The sequence below is a fragment of the Panulirus ornatus genome, chromosome 48 (genome assembly GCF_036320965.1).
Source record: "Panulirus ornatus isolate Po-2019 chromosome 48, ASM3632096v1, whole genome shotgun sequence".
Lineage (NCBI taxonomy): Eukaryota > Metazoa > Arthropoda > Malacostraca > Decapoda > Palinuridae > Panulirus > Panulirus ornatus.
This window is the reverse complement of record NC_092271.1, coordinates 26741417-26764970: the sequence shown is the minus strand read 5'-3', so window position 1 is coordinate 26764970 and position 23554 is coordinate 26741417. Positions and strand designations below refer to the sequence as shown.

The window sequence follows — 23554 nt, the reverse complement described above, 5'->3', positions numbered from 1 at the left end:
CATGTGAGTGACCCACACAAGGCCCGAATAAGAGAGCTTTCCCCCTGAGGGTCTTTGGGTGTGGTGTTCCCTCCTGGGGTGAAGGCGTAGTGCCTGAAAAAAGCTAAAGATATTGTCACGTCTATTTCAGGTTTACCGTCTTTCCTGCAGCGACGACTGCTGTTCAAGCTTAGCCAGGCCTTAGCCCTGGCAAAGGCACCACTTGCCTTTCAAATATACTCGTCCTAGCCTTCGTCACAAAAGACAATGGCGTCACAAAAGATATTCAACCAAAGTTTAATATCGTTGAAGACCTGAATTGACATATATGATTTGATTTCAATTGGCAAAGATAAAATGAGACTAGATGTCACAGAACCCCGATTTGGATCTGCCGTCAGAATTTCTTACATTGAATTCCATTAATAAAAAGAATGAAGTTATGTATCAGTAAAGCGCTTGATTCTGATTCGCAAAAATTGTCAGCAAAAATCTGGCTTATTGTCAAGAATTATCTAGCAAAGAGAATGTTGGGGTTGGATGTCCGTCCTTCCAGGATGACAAATCAAGAAGTGGGAGGTGTTCCAGGAGTTGCTCCCTTTCTTAAGGTGTGTTGCAGGAGTTGTTTCGTGTATTACGATGAGCTTCAGGCGTTGTTCCGTCTGCTGAGATGTGCTCCAGGCGTTACTCCGTCTATTATGATGTGTTTCAGGAGTGCTCCGTCTATTGGGATGCGTTCCAGACATTGCTCTGACTATAAAGATGTGTTCCAGACGATTTTCCAATTATTAGGATGGTTTCCAGGCTCCGTGTACCTGGATGCGTTCTAGTCGTTGTTCCATCTTTTGGGATGTGTTCCAGTCGTTGCGTCCGTGGACTGGAAACTCTTCACCAAGACTCTGACAGATTCTGCACATTCACCCTGACCTCCGTACATATACAAGAAGGAAGAGGAAGAAGATAATCAGAGGAGAGAAAAGACAAAGAAGAAAGAAGAAAAAGAGCGGAGGGAGGTTTATAGATGTTGACCCTGAAGAACAAATCCTTTAAAAGAATTGATGAGAGAATTACTTTTTATATACTTCAAAGAGAAATACGTTTTTTAGACAATATTTTGATAAGACTGAAGGAGAAGCTCATGAAAACCCTATAGAAGATACAGCTCTATCTTATGCTATCGTCAAGGTTGAAACTGGTATATCTATACATCGTCCAACCTATTTGTAGCACAGGTTTTAACCAAACCTTGGGAGTAATAAGCTCCTCCACCGCTGACAACGGATTGGCTGTAATACTAAGCTGTTTGCGTCATCCCCTGGAGCTGGGAAGGACCTGCACTCATCCCCAGGCGATGTGTTCAGCCTCAATCACGGTAAATTCTTCAAAGTATCATTGCAGACTGTGGGTGGCAGGGACGGGTGGGGAGGGGGTCGAGTGTGGCAGACGTGGACAAACAACTTGATCCAACGGAAAACTAACGGGGATTTCTCCTCACCTTCATAGCTGGGAGTCTTGGGTATTTACGCCTGCGGTCTGGGTGTTCACAGTTGGTTATGTTGGAGTTTAATGCAGATTGCTCTCCTCGTTCTCTATGGTCTTCAGGGGACGTGAGATGTTATTCTTAAGCCTCTATGATATTCAAGGATGTGAGAGGATGTTAATGTACATGCGTCTATGGTCTTCATGTATATGTGGATGTATATGTTAGTACAGATGTTGACTCAAGAGCCATGGCTTCTCGTTCAAATATGGGAGACTTTGCAGGTAATGCCTAACTGGACAGGAACAGGAAATCTGTTAACGGTCTGTCACCGTTTTTTCATCTCTCTCTCTCTCTCTCTCTCTCTCTCTCTCTCTCTCTCTCTCTCTCTCTCTCTCTCTCTCTCTCTCTGCCTTCAAGCAGGACGTCCAGATACTCATACGACCCAAAAGGATAGCGACACGTTCGAAGTGCACACACACACACACACACACACACACACACACACACACACACACACACACACACACTCTCAAAGAAAGAAAGAAACAAACAAACAGCGTAATGACCCAGTTTCTATCTTCGAGAACCACAGAAGAGTAAGATAGATAAGAAAATAGCAGATAAGAGAAGGGGAGGAGGAGGAGGAGGAGGAGGAGAAGACGTAGAAGTGGTGGGAAAAACTTGACAGATTCTGTGGGTGAAAACCTGAGTTATAACTTTAGGCATGAACCTCAGGAGAGTGATGTATGAACTGATTAATCCATATATCAGTGAAACAGGTGACAAATGACTATATATTCTGATCCAAATTAAAAAAAGAAATTAATATCAAACGATACATATGGATAAGCACGTCCTAAATACTCAAAAACGATAGCATTTTGGAGCTGAAACTATTTCAGGTTAAAGACCTTTTAATATCTGTGTTATCCGCCACGTTAGTATGCAGGCATTACCCACGGCTCTGTTCTGGCAGCAATTTTTGCACAATTTCAGTTGGAGGAGGACCAGCAGTTGGAGGAGGACCAGCAGTTGGAGGAGGACCAGCGAGCCGAAAATACAGTTCTGTTGAGAAACTCTTGACTTTGGTCAACTTTTCTCTTTCTTATTAGCTGCGGTAACCTTGTGCGTCGTTATATATATTTATCACAGAACCAACAAGAAAGGCCTTTACAGTTACGTTTGACGGTGAACGGACGTGGGGGGGCGGGAGGTGAAATACTCTGACAGTGACAACTGGTGAAAGCTTTCTTCTTTTTTAGATTAGGATTCCCATGCAGGATGGTTTACGATCCCCCTATAAGTGAAAGTGAAGACGATACCTCAAGTGGATCTGAGCGTGAAGTACAGGCTTTCTTCACACCTCAGGCCTCCTCAACCCCCCCAACCCATTCTCCCAAGCCCCACCCAGCAACCCACCGGGTAGAGCGACCCATGAAACCTCAGCCGTGGTGGCCTGGCTGGTATGGAAGCGCCTTCGGAATCCAGCGAGCTCGCTCAGTTCGCGTTGGGAACTAGGTGAAAGAAACAGCATGTTGTCTGCTGCAGTGTTCCTCGCTCTGGTGGCCCTTGGTAAGATGATGAGATTTCTGTATCTAACCCTCCTGATAACACGGTATTGGATTCCTCTATGCTACCTCCTGTGGGAGTTTATATCTCTTGTGTTCGATACAACCTGCTATGACACTTGTTTTGGCTCGGTAGAATTGGGTTAGGACCTTTGTGCGCCAGGGCTAATTGTGTGAAATAACCTTGATCGCCTCATTACGTAACTTCAAAGATCCTTGAGGATATTCACTCCCTCTGTATCAGCCAACATCTCGACCCATACGTCTGGTCGATCGTCGACCAAAGACGTTTTGGGTCGATCTGGATCTGGGCCAGGTTTTACTTAGAGGTCTTAAGTGCAGGAGTTGGTCGGGCAATATCCAGTGCGTTTCGGCCAAGCTACCTGTCGCCCACCATTAGCGACCCAGCTGTGGTGAAAGGCAAACATTTCGCTCATGCAATCGTCTCAAACTTTTTGTTACCTTTTTTTTTTATCATCGTTCAGCCGTGACTCAGTAGCGCCCGCAAAGTTCATAGGTTTGGTCCTGGTACCAATGGTATGTGGAAGGTTTCAAAAAGATATGGAATACTTAATCTAGAGATGAAAATCCTCAGACAATCATATATAAAAAAAAAAAATTACAACGTGAATTCTGATATTAAATATAATCAGAATTTGATCCCTCACCTCCTTTCATTTTCTTGATGTAAAATAATTGCGAAAATCAGAGCCAATGAAAATCTTTGATATATAGATTTCTCAACATTATTGCTGAGAATAAAATGAGGGACTTTCTAAATGTCACAAACTGATATCACTGTGGTGAATGTTGTAATGAGTGTGGTGGTGTTGGAGGCCACCACAGCCAGAGGTGGTGTTGGAGGCTCCTTCTGCAGGTGGTGGCTGTGGTCGAGGTCACCAGATGGCTGGTCGAGGGTGTAAAGGTCGTGGCTGCATTGACCCCTGTGACTACATATATGACAAATTATATACATATATATATATATATATATATATATATATATATATATATATATATATATATATATATATATATATATATATATATATATATATATATGTGTGTGTGTGTGTGTGTGTGTGTGTGTGTGTGTGTGTGTGTGTGTGTGTGTGTGTATACTTATCTCTGGCCAATATGCAATAATCCCCAAACCTGTACAGTTGATATTGGCATTTAACTTCATCACTTCTCACCTTCAGTTCATTTGTTTTTATCCCTTTTGTTGTGTCCTGAGTATGTCCTGCGCTTTTCTGATTTTCTCGTCTGTGTTTACTCTATTCAGCCAATATTCTCGACTTTACAAAAAGAATTTCATTTGTCTATTTTCAGTGTAAAATTTCTTATGTTCTGCACAACTGTTACTTTCATGTCATTCTTTTTTTTCCAGTGCTTCACAATTTCCTCCATTGTAAGTCGAAACCAGATCACTTGCCTTTAAAATCTAATCATATATATATATATATATATATATATATATATATATATATATATATATATATATATATATATATATATATATATATATATATATATATATATATATATATTCACTTATTTCTGCGCCAGGGCCACTGTTGCGAGGCTTCCATACCGCCTTGGTAATCAGCCACGTCCACCAATCAGAACCATAGGTCAAAACAAATCATTCTTTCTTTTTTGTGTCTTGTGAGTATAGGGTAGGTGAGTAGTACCTTTCTGGTGTCTTCAATGAATAAATTGCACCTATGATCATGAGGGTTCTTGTGATATGGTAATAAAAATGGGTCATGTCCAGATCGCAGAGAAGGAAAGCGTAACTCGTACCTGTCTAGGGAGTGTAGTTTCACACGGATATCATGTTTAAGCTAAGCTTGTCGGATGGAGAAGGAAGGGTTGTTAAGCGTATGTCGAATTCTTACCGAGTGGGTGTGTTTTGGTCAGTAAGTTGTTTGCTAGGGCTGAGTGCTCTGTGGGTATTGGTTGCTGACGTGTGAGGTAAGGGTGAGTTTCTTCGCTTCTACAGGTATGTTTCTACTTCATTCTGTTTCTTCCCAAATATTGGTCTTTTTTCAGGTAATCATTCATCGTACACTTATTGTATGACCGTCTGGTCTTTCATTATCCCTCCTGAATGTTCGTTTCTCGTCTGACCATATTGTTTTCTAATTGATTCGTCCAAGTGTTCATAATATTTTTTCCGTTCATCAGTTCTTTGCATTTTTCTTTTTAATGTATTCAGTTGTGTATCTCTCTATAATACTCTTCGCTATGTCTTCAGATTCATCTCCTCTGAGCCTATTTTATCTACCCCATAATATTACGAATGATTACGGCATCTCCTTTATTCAATTTCTCTTCATTCTCCCCTGTTCGTGATTCTGGGTTGGGTGTGGCCGTCGGTTCGAACCCAGCTCCTCGCTCGACCGTGTGGAACCACCCCTCCCCTCTCCTCATCCTTGCTATGAGCGGGTGACGATTAACATGATGACCGCCATGTAACAGACTGAACGCCAATAGGGTCTTTCTCAATAGATTACAAAAGATTACGAATACTGATTATTACCGGTCCACTTGCCGCTCATTCTACCTCCTCCCCAGCGAGCTAAGTGGCCCTCAGCATTTCATTTATCATCTTCGTGTTACACTTTGGTCAGTTTCGTCATGGAAGTTTCGTTATAGTTCTTGAGCTTCCATCCTTATGGTCAACTTACTCTGTGGTTACTACCAGAGGCGTACCACAAAGCTGTATGTAAGGGAAGGATTATTAATTGCAGATCAATCACAGGACAAAATTGTAGACACATCATATGGCAAGATGGCTCGCCCGGTGACCCACCGTACATTAGATCACCCACCATGGCAACATCATCCCCCTTAAGACCCACCGTACGCAAGATCACCCACCAAGGCATGATTCCCACCCTTACCCTAGCGACCCACACCCTATAAAAGATCAGCTTCCATGGCAAGGTCACTCCACGAGCGACCCACCTTACACAAGATGAAGCCCACCGTAGGCAAGGCCTTCCAGGGCACACCCACCGAGAAGAACATCACCGATCCTAAACGCAAGGTAGATAAGATTACTGCCAGCAGACCTACCTTAACCACAGCAGACACACCGTAAGTAAGCTTAAAGTATAAGCTTACCTACAATGGGTAGGTATACTGTAAAGCCACAATGATCAGGCAACGGACGGACGAATAGGAAACCAGTAGATGTACTGTAAATATCCCCCGACGTAGACCTGTCCTTGTAGACTGAACCAAGACATTGTCTACCGGTCCATGGGAATCGAGGTGATCCACTTAGGATCAGCCATATTGTAACAGTACGAGGGACTCGCCGTAAGTAAACAGCTCCAACCGCGATGCCTCCAGAGAAATTCCCCCGACGACGAAATCTCCGTTGCAGCAAAAGCTAACGAGATCCGAAGACCACAGGGTCACTTCAAATGGTTCACCTCAACCACACAAAAAAAAGGAATTTACCACCATAAACCTCCTCCTATTGACCAGCTTGCCTTCTGCTGAAGGAGCTTCCTATAGTGTTTATCCCTAAAGACACGGAACCCTCTTAAACCCTTCATTATTCCAGTACCAACTATACAGAGGCGTCCCTTCCTCATCAAGCGTCCTGAACAAGGCCAACTGACGTGGGTCACCGGAATCAAGTTTGGCCTCCTCAGGATGTCTTGGTTTTGATTGGGGGGTGGGTTAGGGGGGGTTAACTTGATCTGGATGTCCTTGTTGATCATTGGCTTACACTACCTACCCACACAGCCCTGCCCAGCCCCTTCCTGGACGCCTCACTCCTGCTGAGACACAGACATCATTAAGACACCTTGTTCGGTCCACGTCGAGTACTATCCGAGTACTATGTTTCACTCGACACACACACACACACACACACACACACACACACACACACACACACACACACACTGTACTTGAGTTCGTGGGAGTGGCTGGTCATCACAACTAGAATATGACTTTGAGAATTTAACTAGACCTCTTCCATCTAGATCGTTGTCATAAAGAAATATTCCTATCCAGACTCATGGTTTACTGACATTTAAGATACTTAAGGAAAGAGACGAGGTTTGTACCTAGAAGAACAAAATTCATATTAGTGGTTTTTTCTTCATTGATTTCGTTAACTGTATCATCCCAAGAGAATGGAAAGTGACGACGTCATGAGAGATGGTGAAGCCAGCAGGCGTCCAGCACACCTGTCGAATCCCAGTGCTGTCGAGCACGACCCTTGCCTCGGCTGACGACATAAAGAGTAGACGAATTTCCTGGTTACTCCTCTTGGTAACAGCTGCGGCCTATGTGGCAGACAGCACGTCCAGGTGACACACCGCCCGCTGACTGGTCGAACCTCCCGAACCCCTCCTGCACCTCCCTCCCTCTCCAGCGCTCACACACACACACACACACACACACACACACACACACATGTCTCCCGCTTCAACGCCACCTCGCCCCCTCTCTACCACATTTCCTCCCCTCTCTTTCTCAATCTACTCTCACTGACTCCACCCAACCCCACCTTTTTCAACACTCTCACACACTGCTCGCCACCCCTCCACCCTCCCTCTCCCTAATCACTCCTTCTCCCCACCCTTGCTCCAGAGCCGCTCCACAGTGGCCCACCTTGGCACCACCTCGTCAATAACAGCCCCCCCTGGCTCCTGCCTCCACCACCCTCCCCAGCCATAATGACCACACAAACCCAAACCACAGACACCCTCTACTACTGCACCCATGCAATCTTAGCGTACTCGGGGCCATTTTTCCTGAGTTCCTGTACAATAAAATCGTCAACATTACCGAGAGGTTTATGAAGGGGTTATTATTCAATCACTCGGGCTGGGTCGCCACAGAATATTTGATCTAATCTGACATTGTTAAAGGTCTGTAACCCCTGACATATACATACCACCCTTGCCATTAACTCCCAACAAGTAAGCATGGTTAAGTTCAGTTAGGATCAACATGTAACTGTGAATTCTGTGGTGGCGTTTTTCCCATCTTTGACTCGTTGTGTTGCCCGTCATGATGTGACGTGATGCATGGGGAGGGTTCAGTACGATGAGGCAAGAACAGACCGCCAGAACGGGAGGCCACAAGTGTGATTATTAATAGAAAAAAGTGGATTTGTAGGACATGCCGCCAAATCAGAGATATAAAAAAGGAGTGGTAATACTGGATTGCTTTTTTTACCTGCTGGAGGAGAACCGTGTTAATGCATCCGGATTTTTTTTTTTTTTCGCTTCATGGCTCAATAAGAAAAAAAAAGAATGCATTATCACTTTGATCATTATACGGTAAACCGTTCATCATGAACTGTATGATAATCTGTGTCTTATTTGATGATGAACTGTACGATGATCTGTATTTTGTTTCTGTCACTGAACGCTTAGATGAATTGGTCTTTGACGTATGACTTCGCAATTCAGCGAGTGACAGCAGACGAAATGTTCCTGTAATTATCACACTTCTCTCCCACTTTCTCCACTGTCTGCTCTGTGTGGTGGGCCTTCAAATTCTTGCGGTTCTCAGTGTCTGCCCGAAGCTCCCCACCACTTCCTCTGCTGATATCTATCAAACAGAACTGAAGTAGAGGCCAGGGACTAAACAACTAGGGTGTTAAGGCTAACAGAAGTAAGCAGACACAGAGACGTGTAATCTTGGCGTCAAACTAGCTAGTAAAAACGTGATTAATCCAAAGAGGTTTCACTTCGACCTTTCGCAAGACTCAGTTTTCTTCAGAGCCTACTTAGGCATCTCCCTCGCTGCCTGCAGTTGCCACTTCACAGCAGCCTTCCCTGTGCTTGAAGACTTGAGACGAATCATATCCCATACCTCCTCTCCTACATGGCAAGACATCCTTCTCCTGAATGCAGACTGTTATCTCTTTCATGCCACCTTATCTTCCTCCTCTCGTTATCTGTCCCCACTCTTCCCTCATCCTCTCTCCTCATTCTGCCTCACCCACTCCTGTCATCTCTATACCCTCCCTCCTCCTACGCCCTCCCTCCTGCTGCCGGCCCCGCCCATAACCGTAAGTGCTAGCTAACCTTGAGTTAACGGGGCTCTTGCAAGGAAGAGATCTAGTTCAGGTGCCCCCTGATCCTAGGATCCCCAGAGGCCACCACCCAGCACAAGCTACCTCACACTTATATCCTCCCCTCATCCTCGACCTCCAGCAGGTACCCCATGCACGAGGTACCTCACGAGCAACCTCAACACTAGCCAGTGGTTCAACCTCATGAAGACCCACACTCAAACTTGAACCTCTCAATGTGCATCAGGACCACCAGTTGACAATTGCAAACTCTAGACCACTTTGCTATTCTCAGTAGTTAGCTCCTGCTCCCTGTGCCAAAGCTCTAAGTTAGACGTCCTTTCTGTTAGCAAATTTTGCCTCCTTATATATCATCTTCCACACCCTCCTGCTGGCCTGGCCAACCACGGTAGAACTCCTTCTGCCAAAGGGGCCACTCAGGGAGGAAGAGAGGCCTACCTGAACTAAGTTTCTCTCCCTGAGAGTGAGTGTCTGTCTTGCCCTAGGTCTGTCTGTGATTACTATGGGATGATTACCACTGGTGATTGTTATGTCTGATTACAATTGGTGATGACTATATGTGATTACAATTTGTGTGTTATGGGAAGAGTTTTTACTCTCGTGCTGCCCCGTATCTTAACACACACACATACATATATCATGTATATATATATATATATATATATATATATATATATATATATATATATATATATATATATATATATATATATATATATATATATTGTTCAAAAACACATGAAACTGAATAACAGAGTTTCCACAAAAGCCAGAGAGAATATAAAAGGGCATCGCGAAAATTTTGTATCGAACATTTGAGACATAACTGAGAAATTCCTTCTTAAGTGAATCTCATATGTGGTCTGAGTGACAGCTGAGTCTATTGGGGTGAAACAACCTCGACATGGCATCACGTACACAGCCTTGCGCACTGCTCTCACAACCTGCTCTGGGTTATTTATATATATATATATATTAATATCATATTTTTTTTCCTCCATCAGGTAAAAGAATTCGTACATTATCTGATCGATAAGTTGGCCTCTGGCCCATGTCTTTTCCAGTCTTGAATGACGTGTTTAGATGAACTGATGAATTCCAGGATTCAATTTAGACTCACTTGACAGTCGCTGAGGGACTAGTTGTGTGCGACGTGACGAGACCATTCTCAAATACTGTGCCAACTTATCTGGAGTTCTCTTTATGCCTCATATCAACTCTCTATCTATGCTCATATCAATTCAATCCCCTTTTTCCAACGACCTTCACAACGTTATGAGTATTTTGATACAGCTTCTCAAAAATGAAATAATATCAATAATAATCCCAAACTTAAAGTTAGAAAAGAATAATGATAATATTAATCACCAACGTGAAAACTCAGACTTGACGTTATGTGAAGAATAAGTGTATGAGAAACGTTGTGTGTGTGTGTGTGTGTGTGTGTGTGTGTGTGTGTGTGTGTGTGTGTGTGAAGGAGAAACAGACAATAAAGTATTAAAACAATGAAGCCAATAACAGCGTGACTGAGTTACTCAAGGCTCGTTGGCCTCTCACTTCCCCTAACAAGCTTACTGTCTTCAGAGAATAAGACAAAATACCACTCGTTTCCTACAATGCCTCACTAAAAATCCATGTTCCATTACCTCAGATAATATCTATATTTATTCCTTATACAGACTCCCTTGTTCCACCTTCAGTGGCGTGCTTGTGGTGTGTGTGTGTGTGTGTGTGTGTGTGTGTGTGTCTGTCTGTCTGTCTGTCTTTATAAACCTGTCTTTGACTTCTTCCTCATTTGCTCCATCCATCTATATCTATCGATCTATCTCCATCTACTTATCTATCTACTGTCTATCAATCTATCTGTCAATGTCCCCCAAGCGCAGCCCAGCAAGGATAAGTACAGAAGATACATAACCATCGTCTTGGATCCACCTTGTTCTATATGGTATAACCACAGTGGCTTTTATTATCATTATTAACAACCAATCTCTCAATTCTTCTCTCGTTACCATATTTCATTAAATGACAACCAGTTGTTCTCTCCTATCTTTTTCCGTGTTCTCTACCCTCACTTCATTGCTTTTCTTCTTCTTCTTCTTCTTCTTCTTCTTCTTCTTCTTCTTCTTCTTCTTCTTCTTCTTCTTCTTCTTCTTCTCCTTCTTCTTCTCCTTCTTCTTCTTCTTCTTCTTCTTCTTCTTCCTCTTGTAATTAAGTTTTACTCCTCTTTATATCTTATTCTTCTTCTTCTTCTTCTTCCTCTTGTGATTAAGTTTTACTCCTCTTGATATATTATTCACATTTTCTTTACTTTTTTTCCTTTCACTCCTCCGTCTTCTGTTTTCCTCTTTCTTTTCCCTTCACTTCAGGGCTTCCTCAGGGAAGGTGCATCACTGGCAACAGCTGCTTCAGCATGAAAGCAACCAACTAGTGTTGATGGGAGGTGGAGATGTCTTTACGAATGTAGTCGGCAGGAGACCAGATGTGAGGAGAGAGTATGAAGACCCAAGATATTGACAGACAAAGGAGCAAGCAGATGGGCGTACAGACCTGTAGATAGACAGACAGAAAGATAGATAGATATATAGCCAGATAAGCTAGGGGAGAAAAAAAGGGGGAGAGGGAGAACTCAAAATAAAGTTAGAGAAACATAAAAGAAAGGCAAATGAGCAAACTTTCACCTTGGTAGTAAAAAGGTATATAATTCTTAAGGGCTAAAGAAAGGCAAAGACTTAGTTGAGAGACAGACAGATATACAGACAGACAGACAGAGAGAATTTGTTAGGGAGAAAGAATTCCTGTGCCACACACGCTTTACATTGGAAAGGAAAATGACTACATTTTCTCGGCATGGAAGTCCTCCCCTCTGGTCACTATCAGATGAAACATTAACACGAATGCCGGGTAACGACAGAGTTCTGAAGTCTTTCACCGGAGAGAACGTGGCAACACGTCGCTGGGGAAAGTTAATAAGGTGAAAGCTGAGTGAGAACATTCGTGAGTAAATCATTAAAACAGTGAAGAATAATTAAGTTACTCTACCGTGCAAACATGTGTATATGACTGTAGCAAGAAGCACTTTTATAAGTGCAGAAGTCGAAACACACACTTTAATCAACGTGGAAGTTCAAAGAGGCACTTTTATAGGAGTGGAAGTCCGAAGAGCACTTCATATAAATGTGGGAGTCCATCTTTCACTTGAACACACTGGGACTAAGTTGACCATACGCGTGTAGGTGATTTCAAGAGGCTTGGGACTGACAATGGAGCGATGATGAAAATTAGATGAAAAAGACATAGATGAATTACGGACAAGAGCAGAATAAGATATAAGAAAGAAGGAAGACGCTTACATAATGGTAGAACTCAGCATGTTCATGTATTCACTATGTTCCTTTGTTTAGCATAATCATTGTTCACATTGGATGATGAAATACATACTCCGATTTAAGTTGGTTCATTTGACGCTTTACTTTAACGAGGTGTGGAAAGTCTGGTGACGTAATCATGGGCGCATAAGTCGCATGTTGTCTTAATTTCAAGAAAAACAAAGAATATCGCAAGCCATGTACCATGGTTAAAGGGGTATATCCTGGATTGTGGGCGGCATGACGCGTGTGTGGTGGTGATATAACATTCGGTTGGAATAACCCGCAGGTGACGCTCAATCATGCGTAGGTGGTTGGCGTAGGTGGAGCAGGGGCGGCGTAGGTGGTAGACGAGGGTGGAGCAGGGACGGTGGAGGTGGGTTGGTCAGAAGGGCTGCGGGGTTTAGTGAAAGTGGTTCTTCACCTGTGTGAGTCCTTGGGGAAGTTGCAGCCACGTCCACTGTCTCCTGACGAGGGGGGGCCTCTGTACCTTCATCACTCACTGCTCAGCTACGAGTTAATTTCAGCTTCCCAAGTGACCACCTCGCCTCCACCGCGCCAGATAATTCCATTCATGATGAAATACGTTTTGATCTTTTTTTTTCCGAAAGACTACGTTTACTTAGACACCGTGACCACAGCTGAGGTGTTTGAAAAATAGTCCTACAGTGTGAATTCGACCTTACGGTATGCATGGCCCTTCAAGTTACCAACCAACCACAGCAACAGAATGTAGAGCAGTTCTGAGAGTGGAAATCGACCCCATGATCCAGCCGTACCTTCTTCCATCCCCTCCCATCAATCTCCCCATTCCTCCTCCTCCTCCTCTTCCCCCTTCCCCTTCCCATGCTACGATCTTCCGTCTGGCGCCCCCTCCACCACCCCCAACAGCCCTCCCTCACCCCCTACAGACAGTCGCCACAGAAGAGGTTCAAGGACGATCACATTTCCACATCGAGGTCTCTCTCTCTCTCTCTCTCTCTCTCTCTCTCTCTCTCTCTCTCTCTCTCTCTCTCTCTCTCTCTCTCTCTCTGAACCGTCGAGACTTTGTTGTGGTCGTCAAGTTACATCTTCTTCCACTTCGATAATGACCATCGTAAAGGAACTTGAACACCTCTTTTTTTTTTTTTTAACTCCATAAGGATCTCAAAATTTCCTTCCTGTCTTCTGTAAAAAAAATTCTTGACCTCATCTTTTACCGCGCGCGTTACGTGTATTATGGCTTCGTTTCCATACGATCCTCAATTTAGAATCTCATAAGTTAAATCCTCCAATGACGAGAAGAAGTAAGCAAAGAGAGAGAGAGACACACACACGACCTCACAGGCTGTTGAACTCATGTGAGAATTTGCCAAACTTGTTGACCTCGTTCCTCGTGCGCTGCCCTGAGCTGTGGTCAAATGGGTCCACTTCACACACTTTCCTTCAGCCCATTCACTGAGGTATAATGTTTTCGTAGCGAATGTTAAAAGACGTAAATGAAATCGACTTAAAGATTCAAACGGCCTTTACCTTGCTTCAATAGGTTCTAATACTTTATCAAGTCCACAAAATCAGTCAGTCAGATCCCTTGCTATATAGAGACTGTAAAGGACAGGGTGTGTCTGTGTGTTTCATCACGACACCTGATTGTACAGTTCGACTGAGGATTTCTACACCAGTGGAGCCCCATTCCCTGTATGCATGTGCGCGTGTGTTTTCGCACATCACTCTCATTCATGAGGGCAAGCTGTTAAACACGTGTTTGTGTGTTAACTTCTCCTCTCCTCCAAACCTGTGAGGAAGACGTAACCCCACGAGAGACCAGGTGGTGGCATCGTGTAAGCTCAGCTTTCAATACACAGGTGAAACTTGCAGTGACCAGCTCTTGTCTGTACGCCACTGACACTCACCAAGACCCCCATCTCCCTCGTACACTCTCGCACCAGTTCACCCGTCGCGTCTCAACGCAGTGGTTTAGTGGTTAGCACCGTAACCCACCAAATGAACAGGCCTGATATCGAGTCCCGAACAGGGCCACCAGCCGGCTAACAGTTAACCCTGCTGCTCATCCTCCTTGGTCGATGAATGGGTATTTGTCGTACTCTGGGTTGTGTACGTGTGTGTGTGTGTGTGTGTGTGTGTGTGTGTGTGTGTGTGTGTGTGTGTGTGTGTGTGCGTGTGCATAAATCAAAGACATACATACGAGGTTAAGAGACCGGGGAACACGACCTGTAGAATTCTCTCTCTCCGTAACACACCATTTCTCTCATGCTTCTCCCACCAAGAATCTGATGTTGACCCCCTTTTTTTTCCCCCTTTTTCCTCAGGTAGCGCCGAGCTGCCTGCGTACCGAGAACTCTCCTCCTGCCCTGAGTACTCAGGACTGCAGCTCTACCCACACCCGCTCTCCTGCAACCAGTTCTACAAGTGCGCCAACGGAACTCTGACACTCGAGACCTGCGAGAATGGTCTGCTCTTCGATGGGAAGGGAGGAGCCGTGCACAACTTCTGCAACTACTACTGGGCAGTCGACTGTGAGGGACGTGAGGCGGACGGTAAGTTGTGGCTAGTTCTCTGAGTGTTCCAGTCATGCGGTACGTGGGAAGGAGGAAAGACACTACCACTGGGACACTTGATGTAGTCTGAGTCCTGAATTCCTATTCTTCGTAGATGGAGAGACAAGAGGTTAAAACAGATGGTTCCAGTCTTACTGGCGAAGAAACACTTAAAGACTTTTTTTTACCGTTAAGTTTGATAACCATTCAAACAGGTATGGTATGATGTAGGTACCCAGTCTTGCTCTGCTGGAATGCTGATCTGTTACATATGGATGATGCAGACCCAACTGTCCTCCGTCCTCAGGATCAGACTTCGAATGGTTGTAGAGGAGGATCCTTAATCAGACCATGACGGAACGAAAGCTTTAGAGAGAGAGAGAGAGAGAGAGAGAGAGAGAGAGAGAGAGAGAGAGAGAGAGAGAGAGAGAGAGAGAGAGAGAGAGAGAGAGAGAGAGAGAGAGAGTTTATGCAATAACATCACCTATTTCACTCCTGAACTTTTCCCCTACAGACAGTAAGCAGGGAGGGTCAGACGAAGGTGTACCGAGGCCAACCACTGGCTGGACCCTCTCATAACTTTCCAGTTTAGGTGTAGCCAGATATTTTCATGCACCTCTGAACTTTCGTCACCTCTTCCAGTCTCGTTCTGGAAGTCCAGAGCCCACACAACTCATAGTAACATATACATATGTATAGATGATATATATATATATATATATATATATATATATATATATATATATATATATATATATATATATATATATATATATATATATATATATATATATATATATATATATATATATATATATATAGATAGATAGATAGATAGATAGATAGATAGATAGATAGATAGATAGATAGATCTATAAATTGTAGCCTTTATAATCTAGACTCTAAGTTATATATTTTTCACTGAGATCTGTAGCCCATGCTGAAAATTCCACAGTCTACAATATGTAGCCTTTGAAATCCAAATTCTAACAAAGTCTATATTTCACTACGTAAAATCTATGCTTTGGGGTAGAACCAAAGAAATCCTGGCTATAGTTTCTTAGATTCTTAATTTAATGTCAGCTACATGAAGCAAAGCCTCTCTAAGCCACTCAGTTATCTATGAATATTGTAATTCAGTTCATGAGTCAATAGATCAACTTGTGTAACTTTGATGTTAACAACTTTCTACCACTACATTGCCATTTTCCTCTTCATAGGATTACTGTTAATCCTTCACTCTCGTTTCCCTTTCCTCTCTCAGGCATTGTGTTAACCAACGCTTGACCTTTTCTGTCAATTCTAGATGATGATTTTTGTACATCCCTCTCCTAGAAATATAATTTTCTCATCACATAGCCTCTAGATACCCAGGTAGCTGTATATGATTTTCACCATCATATGTAAACCTCTGAAGAGGCAATTGGATCAAGCCTCTAACGCTGTATTTCATTCCTCAGTGACTCCCATCGGCAAAGGCATTTGTGAGTACGCCTTCGGCATCTTCTCCGCCGGCGCCTGCGAGACCTATTTCGTCAAGTGCGTCTATGGGGAGCCCATCGACGAACCCTGCACTCCTGGTCTGGCCTACGACGAGAGAATCCACGGCTGCAACTGGCCTGACCTGCTGGAGTACTGCGACTCAGAGAGTGAGTGATGGCTGTTGTAGGAGTGGCTGGGTGGCAGCGAGCAGGACGAGTTTGATAGGACGGTTGTCATGTGGAGAAGAGGAGGGGAGGGAGGGAAGGGGAGTGGGTGTACATGAGCGGCAGGCATCGAAGTCTGCAACGGCTCGGGTCCTAGGATGAGATGTAGGAGACATTCGTCTCGTCTCTCCCGTAATTACCATAACCCTGCTTTATGGGATCACAGGAGGAGTGACCGCTATTACGTGCTTTCTCGAAGAGCGAAGCGCCATAGAATTCCCTTCCTCCTTTTCATTTTCTATCTTGTCTATAACATTCCAACTTTGTATGAATCAGGTATACAATAACCATTCACAAAACCATTGGGTCATTTCGTTCGTGTAATATCAACACGATGGAGCCCACTTTGTGCCCATGTGAGACACAGTAGCAAGTGAGTCTTAACCTAGATTAGGATGTGATCAAGGCGTGGTAAGACTTGCATCATCCATCAGGTCTATAGGATGTTGCAAGTCCTCAGTCTCTGACGAGTCATATATGGAGTTAGAGGAACTCATTCGTGGTTGGCGAAGTGTTTAGTCGGGTCAGGTGGAGAGGTAAACGAAGTCAGGATTTATACGATATATTCTTTCCTTTCAAGAGGAAATATGAGGTTTAAGTATAACCATTAGAAGACGCCCTCTCAGGAGTTAGATATATTTGCGTGTGGGAACTGAACATATGCCTGAGAAAGAAAGGAAAAAAATAGGTTCCATATTTGCATCAGGCTATGATGGGTTGTATGTGCTCGTAGCCCATGATAATGGCTATGGTACCACAGGATTGTGTGTCAGTGTTGGCCATGTAGTAACTTTATGAGAATGAAGGAAGTAAGCGTACTGTGTTAGATGTTTGTTCATCTGTCTTCCCCATCTCCAAAGAATTTCTTGTGTCCACTTTATATAAAGCACTTGGAGCCTGGGATGTAAATAACCTAATTATCACATTTACCTTATTATTCATCTATACTGGTTTACATTCATTATCCATTAATCTACCTTATCTCATGTCACTGTCATATTTTCCACACATTATATATATATATATATATATATATATATATATATATATATATATATATATATATATATATATATATATCAATTTGCTGAAGTGTGTAGGTAGGTGACTATTTCACCTCTTCCTCCCCTCATGTCTCATGTCTCTTCTCCATACCCTCTCATACCTGCCACACACACTATGACTGACGCGCTCACACACATGTACTTCATTAGCAATCGTAACAATTGTGATAGCAGTAGCAGATCTGGACTTTGCCATCGAGAATCAGCGTTGTAATTGTCTGGTTTAGCCAGCCGAGTCGTTGGGCTGTTGGTATAGTCGTCCGTTTCCTTTGACTTCAGCGAACTATAGTAGTAGTAGTAGGAGGAGGAGGAGGAGGAGCGATAAGCATCATCAACCTCTCTTAACCACGTCATCGCCTTACAGAGATCGTTGGCTTCCAATGCCCTTCCTACGTCGACTCCAAGGACCCCGCCGCCAAGTTCCTGCCCCACCCGAGGTACCCTTCAGGAGACTGCGGCCGCTACATCGTCTGCGTCAATAGCCTCCCTAGGCTGGTCGGGTGCGGGGATTACACTGTCTTCAGCGCAGAAACGCTCACCTGTGAGGACCCCAAATACGTGCCTAAATGGTAAGTAAATCCTGTCTTGAGTGATGGTAAAGCTAGGTCTTCAATCTGGGAGGACCGTCATTAGCTCCGGCACTCATTACTGGTTAATGAGAGAGACTGTATCTTTGAGGGATTTATGAATTTAAGAATTTCTTGTAATAGAGGCTCATTATAAACCACTTCCAAGCACTTCTCATGCCATATTGTGTGCCGCGAAAGTTGTTAAATTGTCTCAGCGTCTTCAAAGAAGGAAAGATAACTTGCATGAGAGTCATTGGTGTTATGAGTGAATGAGTCCAACGTAGGAGTGTACCAGAGGTAGACTTTGTGACTGTTATTCTTTAACTTTATTATGAGATGGTTGTTCTATGGGTTCAGGGTGAGACGTGGGGGCAAGCTGTCAAATAACAGTGGAAGGGAAGGAAGAGTTCTGAGTTGACCGCAGGCAAACTATGCTGTTTTATGAGGCGGTTTAGATTGTCTGTTGGTTGTTCTGGGTTTATTCAACTACCAGGGTCGTTATGGCCATCAGCGTCAAACTACTGCATCCAGCAATGGAAATTTTTAATGCCTTCTTCAGGTGTTGATGACATTTCTAAATTACATAAGCTCTTAATGCACATGACCCATGCTGGTGTAGATAATGCATTACATAAAATTATTCATAATCAACTAGTATTTTACGAGAAATTACTTCGAGTGTAATTACTGTAATGTGCCGTAATGTTGACGAAATCAATTGCAAGTGTCCTGGTGTTTAAAAGAGACTGGCTACACAAACGTGAAGTCAGTTAGGATTCTTTGGAACCAGAAACTATGAATGAAATGAGACATTTATGAACAATGACCATCACAGAACCGGAATAGGAGATGCTGATCGGTGAGCAGTACAGAGAAGTAGAGTTTTACGTGCCTCGAACACCCTCTCGTGCCTCGAACACCCTCTCGTGCCTCGAACACCCTCTCGTGCCTCGAACACCCTCTCGTGCCTCGAACACCCTGTCGAAGGAGAAGTCACGTGAGGAAAGTGCAGAAAGAAACCTTTTGTATAGGAAGGTTTGGTCGAAGCTCTCTGTGTGGATGAGATTGTAGTCTTAATAATGATGAAATGAGATACATATATAATAACATCCAATGCATCACAGGAATTAGAAAACCGACAGTCACTTTTAGGATGAACCATATGAAAAGCGTAGTAATGAAGCCTTTACATGATGGGATAAGTACGTGATAGACCACATGATATCACTCGATTATGATGCAAGCAAGGTTGCAGTATTTATCCATTGCACACTCAGGCAGGCACAGACCTATCCTTAACTGACCGTACGTTTGTCAAGGTGATTATCCCTCAAACGTTCTCCAGGAAGCCACAAATCACTGTTACTGCCATGCTGTCTACTCTAGACTTTTCTACCCGGATGGTAAAGTAGAGAGAGGCCTCGCGGAAATGCTTCTCTGACCGTGGACCCATCCAGCAGTTGGCTGGGACTCTGATCGCCCGGCAGAGGGTCAGAAAGATGCGAAAAGTCAGGAGATGTTGCTGTCAAAACATGTCCTCAGGATGGGGGAGGGTTTCCTTTCAGTCATAGTCTGTTCTGAAAGCACATTGTATCCTGTGTTAGGTAGAACGAATGATCCTCAACACCAGCGTTCTCATACGAAACGAAAAACTTGGTATATATCCATACATCCGTCTCTCTGCCTTGAGCAAGCACTACCAACTTGTTTCGTGGCATAAACAGTTAAGTTTTCTTAAAAAAAATGAAATTCTTATTTGCTGCTGAACAGACTATTTCACAAACACACAAGGACCCCAGCTGTTTATAGACTAAATAGTACATGTTCACAACCCATTATGTATCCACGTTACATATGAATGACAAAGCTTGGATTCTCTTTTCTAACTCTACAAATAACCTTCAGTTCCGGTTATTCCTTGATAGATCTTAACGCACTACTAAGCCCAGGAAGCATTGAGCAACTACAGTACGATACACGTAACTCATGCAAATTCCATTGCAAATATATCCTGACAGAGAAGCAACGTGGCGGCAGTAGCGGTATATATATATATATATATATATATATATATATATATATATATATATATATATATATATATATATATATATATATATATATATATATATATATATATATATATATATATATATATATATATGTATATAGTTAATAAGAAGTTTACATATGCAAAGTTATGTAAGACTTTACACGTTTCATGGACATTCAAACGAGGTAATATGCAAGAATTATTCAGAAGTGATATATTTAGAAGTGAGTTCAGACACTGTATTCAGAAGCCTCAATAGAACCAATCTGTTTCGAAACTAAATGAAATCTTACCATATCTGTTCCTATACTTATACTACTTACAAAATAGCACTTTGTGGATGTTAAATTAGATTTCATCTAAGCTGAAAGTGTCTCTCGAAACCTCAAAGTCTATTAGTCATTAAGTAATAGGCCTTTTTCATAGTGTATTTACGGCCGTCCGTGAGAAACACCCAATTGACATTTAAGAGCAACAAGAACAAGCGAACTGGTCCTCAGAACCGTATGTTGAACTATCCCTTGCCGGGGCAAGCCGGTGGTGTGTGTCCCGACTGCCTACCAGGGAACCATGATGAATTCCTGTTCTCAAGGCAAGTAAGATGAATAATTCAACTCTATTTAGGAGCACCGGTTGCTGTATGTATTAGCTTGACTTCACTTTAAAATGCCTTTGGGGGGCCCTTTTTAGACTCACGTAGCTCAGGAGTGAGCATTTCAGTGGATGATTGCTTAGCATGAGCCATGCATGACTCCTGGCTGTGTCACTGTCTTTAATGTGTGTGTGTGTGTGTGTGTGTGTGTGTGTGTGTGTGTGTGTGTGTGTGTGTGTGACCTTTACGTGCTAGTTCCGTAGGGCAGAAGCTATTATCAAGGAGTTTGAACCTGTACGGCAGACGGGCTTGATTTAGACAGTATAGTCGACAGACAATCATAAGGACAGGTGGACGAGAAACGTGTGACTGATTTTGGCGCAACTTGCATCTTGTCCTCCTAACCTTTAGTGACTCGTTTCAGGTTACTGGCCTTGAGACCGCTGCATAGTTTTCTTATATGGACCAGTTCTGTTACGGTCTGTGTCTTATCTACTGCCTACATTGCCTGTCCTTGGCGATAACAAGTTTCCTTTTTCTTCCTACGTTATGTCCCCGCTCTTTTTGCTCTCTTCCTTTCGATAAGTTCATTTTCTTCTCTGTCAATGCAGCTGTGAGGAGGAACCTTGAATATTTCAATGAAAGAAAAAAAAGTATTCAGATATATTTCTTATGGTCGCGAAAGAAACAGACTTTGCATCTGTATAATGTGTCCATCAATGTCAATAAATTGCAGATGCTTCATAATGTTTCTTATATCACTTTGATCTCTCTTAAGATCCACTTCAGAGTTCAGAAATCCTTCACATTTGCAGGAGGAGTTAAAGTCTTTCCCACATCTTTTGTAATATGTGAACGTAATGACTTCATTAACAAAAGGACTTGCCATTAAGGCTATGACATACTCTTAATACTTGAGCACACCAAGAATAGCAACCCATATTGCATCTTGTTCAACATCTGTCTCAAACCATTACCATTAAAGGGTAGCCTCTGATGTGTATGTTTACGTCAACTGATTAACCTGCAATTCGTCAATGATCACAGGAAATGGGACAGATGATTAATAGATAATCCCTAATCATGAAGATTATCTCAATTCTCCTTGAAACCAGCTGCCTCCTAACACTCCGGGACTATAATAGCCTTCCTGTACTAAGCTTTAACAATAGATTTTTATCATCTTAGCAAAATATGTGTAATGACTCGTTTTTTTCTTTCCCATTTCAGCGGCAATTACTTCAAGTAAACCCGAAGATCATAGATGAAAAGAGGTGTGGGAGAACAAATGAATAAATAAATGAATATATATATATATATATATATATATATATATATATATATATATATATATATATATATATATATATATATATATATATATATATATATATATGCACATATATATATATAAACGACACTCTACCACGAAGAACTTGCAGCTCTCCCATTGGTCAACAGATTGTCAAGGTTCACGTTCATTGGTTAACCATACGGAAAGCAGGTCTCCCCCACTATGATGGATCATTGCTGTGTGGCAGAGTATACGATCTAAAATATTTGGAATAATATTTTCTTTAATTTTCTCTCATCATTTCCAATGTAATTTCACTTTCTTTGACAATAGATTATTTTTGCATTCTTTGTAATTTCTTGACACTTTATTTTCGTGTTTATCTTAATAGTCATATCTGGATTATTTCTCTCTACATGTCATAGGAATCAGATTCAGTGCCAACCATGTGTTGTAAGATCTGATTCATTTATTGTCATAAATGGAAGTACTTAAATACAATGAAATTAGATCGAAAATATTCGTATTTCTATCCAAAGTTTTTTCCAGGTATGATGAGGGTTGATATTATCTATCTGTTAGTTAAGTTAACTTTGTCATCTATTCATCAAAAACTTGCATGTTAATGAAAGCTTCTTTTGTGAATCAGGTTGATCAGAGAAGGCACTTCATGTAAAGACAAACTCCCAGAGTAGATATGTGTCACTTTTATATTCCTTCATTCGGTTTCTCGTTTGACAGACTCACATCCTGTCCTAAACCCTTAAAAAGTCTGGGATGAACTACTTAAATTTAAGAAAAATAGCCTTTCTCCAATTGGCTTAGTAGCCCATGCTCACACCAACTGGAAAAGAGTTCACTAAGATGGAGAACTGAGATTTGAGAACCACTGTCAAAATGATGACAAATATTGCTAGAAGAGAAATAGAGTAAATGAATAATTTGTTAACAAAATCTGTAATTTAGACATTAGAACAGCTTCTATTTTTATCGTAGGATTTTGTAAAGTGTGATATATTGTGTATTCTTCCTGTATTATGCTGTATATAGATAACAGTATGATCTCTAGTGCATTACCTGTCTATGTTCTGATTCATACACTCAGTGCATCTCCATCCACAAAGATACTTGACATGAGAAGCAAAACCATTTTCTCTGATGTGGATGGAAGTAAGCATAGACAGAAAATGGTTTTCTCGTCTGGTGTAAATAAATAAAAGAAAAACGTGAAGATAACATAGGGAAACAATGATATGATTACTTAT

General features: G+C 42.3%; 1 protein-coding gene across 1 annotated transcript; it reads left to right on the top strand.

Moving 5' to 3' along the window:
* Positions 1–2878: 2878 nt before the first annotated feature.
* Positions 2879–22807, top strand: Peritrophin-A (Peritrophin A). Its single transcript, XM_071690303.1, has 5 exons — positions 2879–3034; positions 14784–15011; positions 16472–16660; positions 18146–18350; positions 22226–22807. Exons 1-5 carry the CDS (start codon positions 2995–2997, stop codon positions 22242–22244), a joined length of 681 nt encoding a protein of 226 aa, XP_071546404.1. The 5' UTR covers positions 2879–2994; the 3' UTR covers positions 22245–22807.
* The last annotated feature ends 747 nt before the right edge of the window (positions 22808–23554 follow it).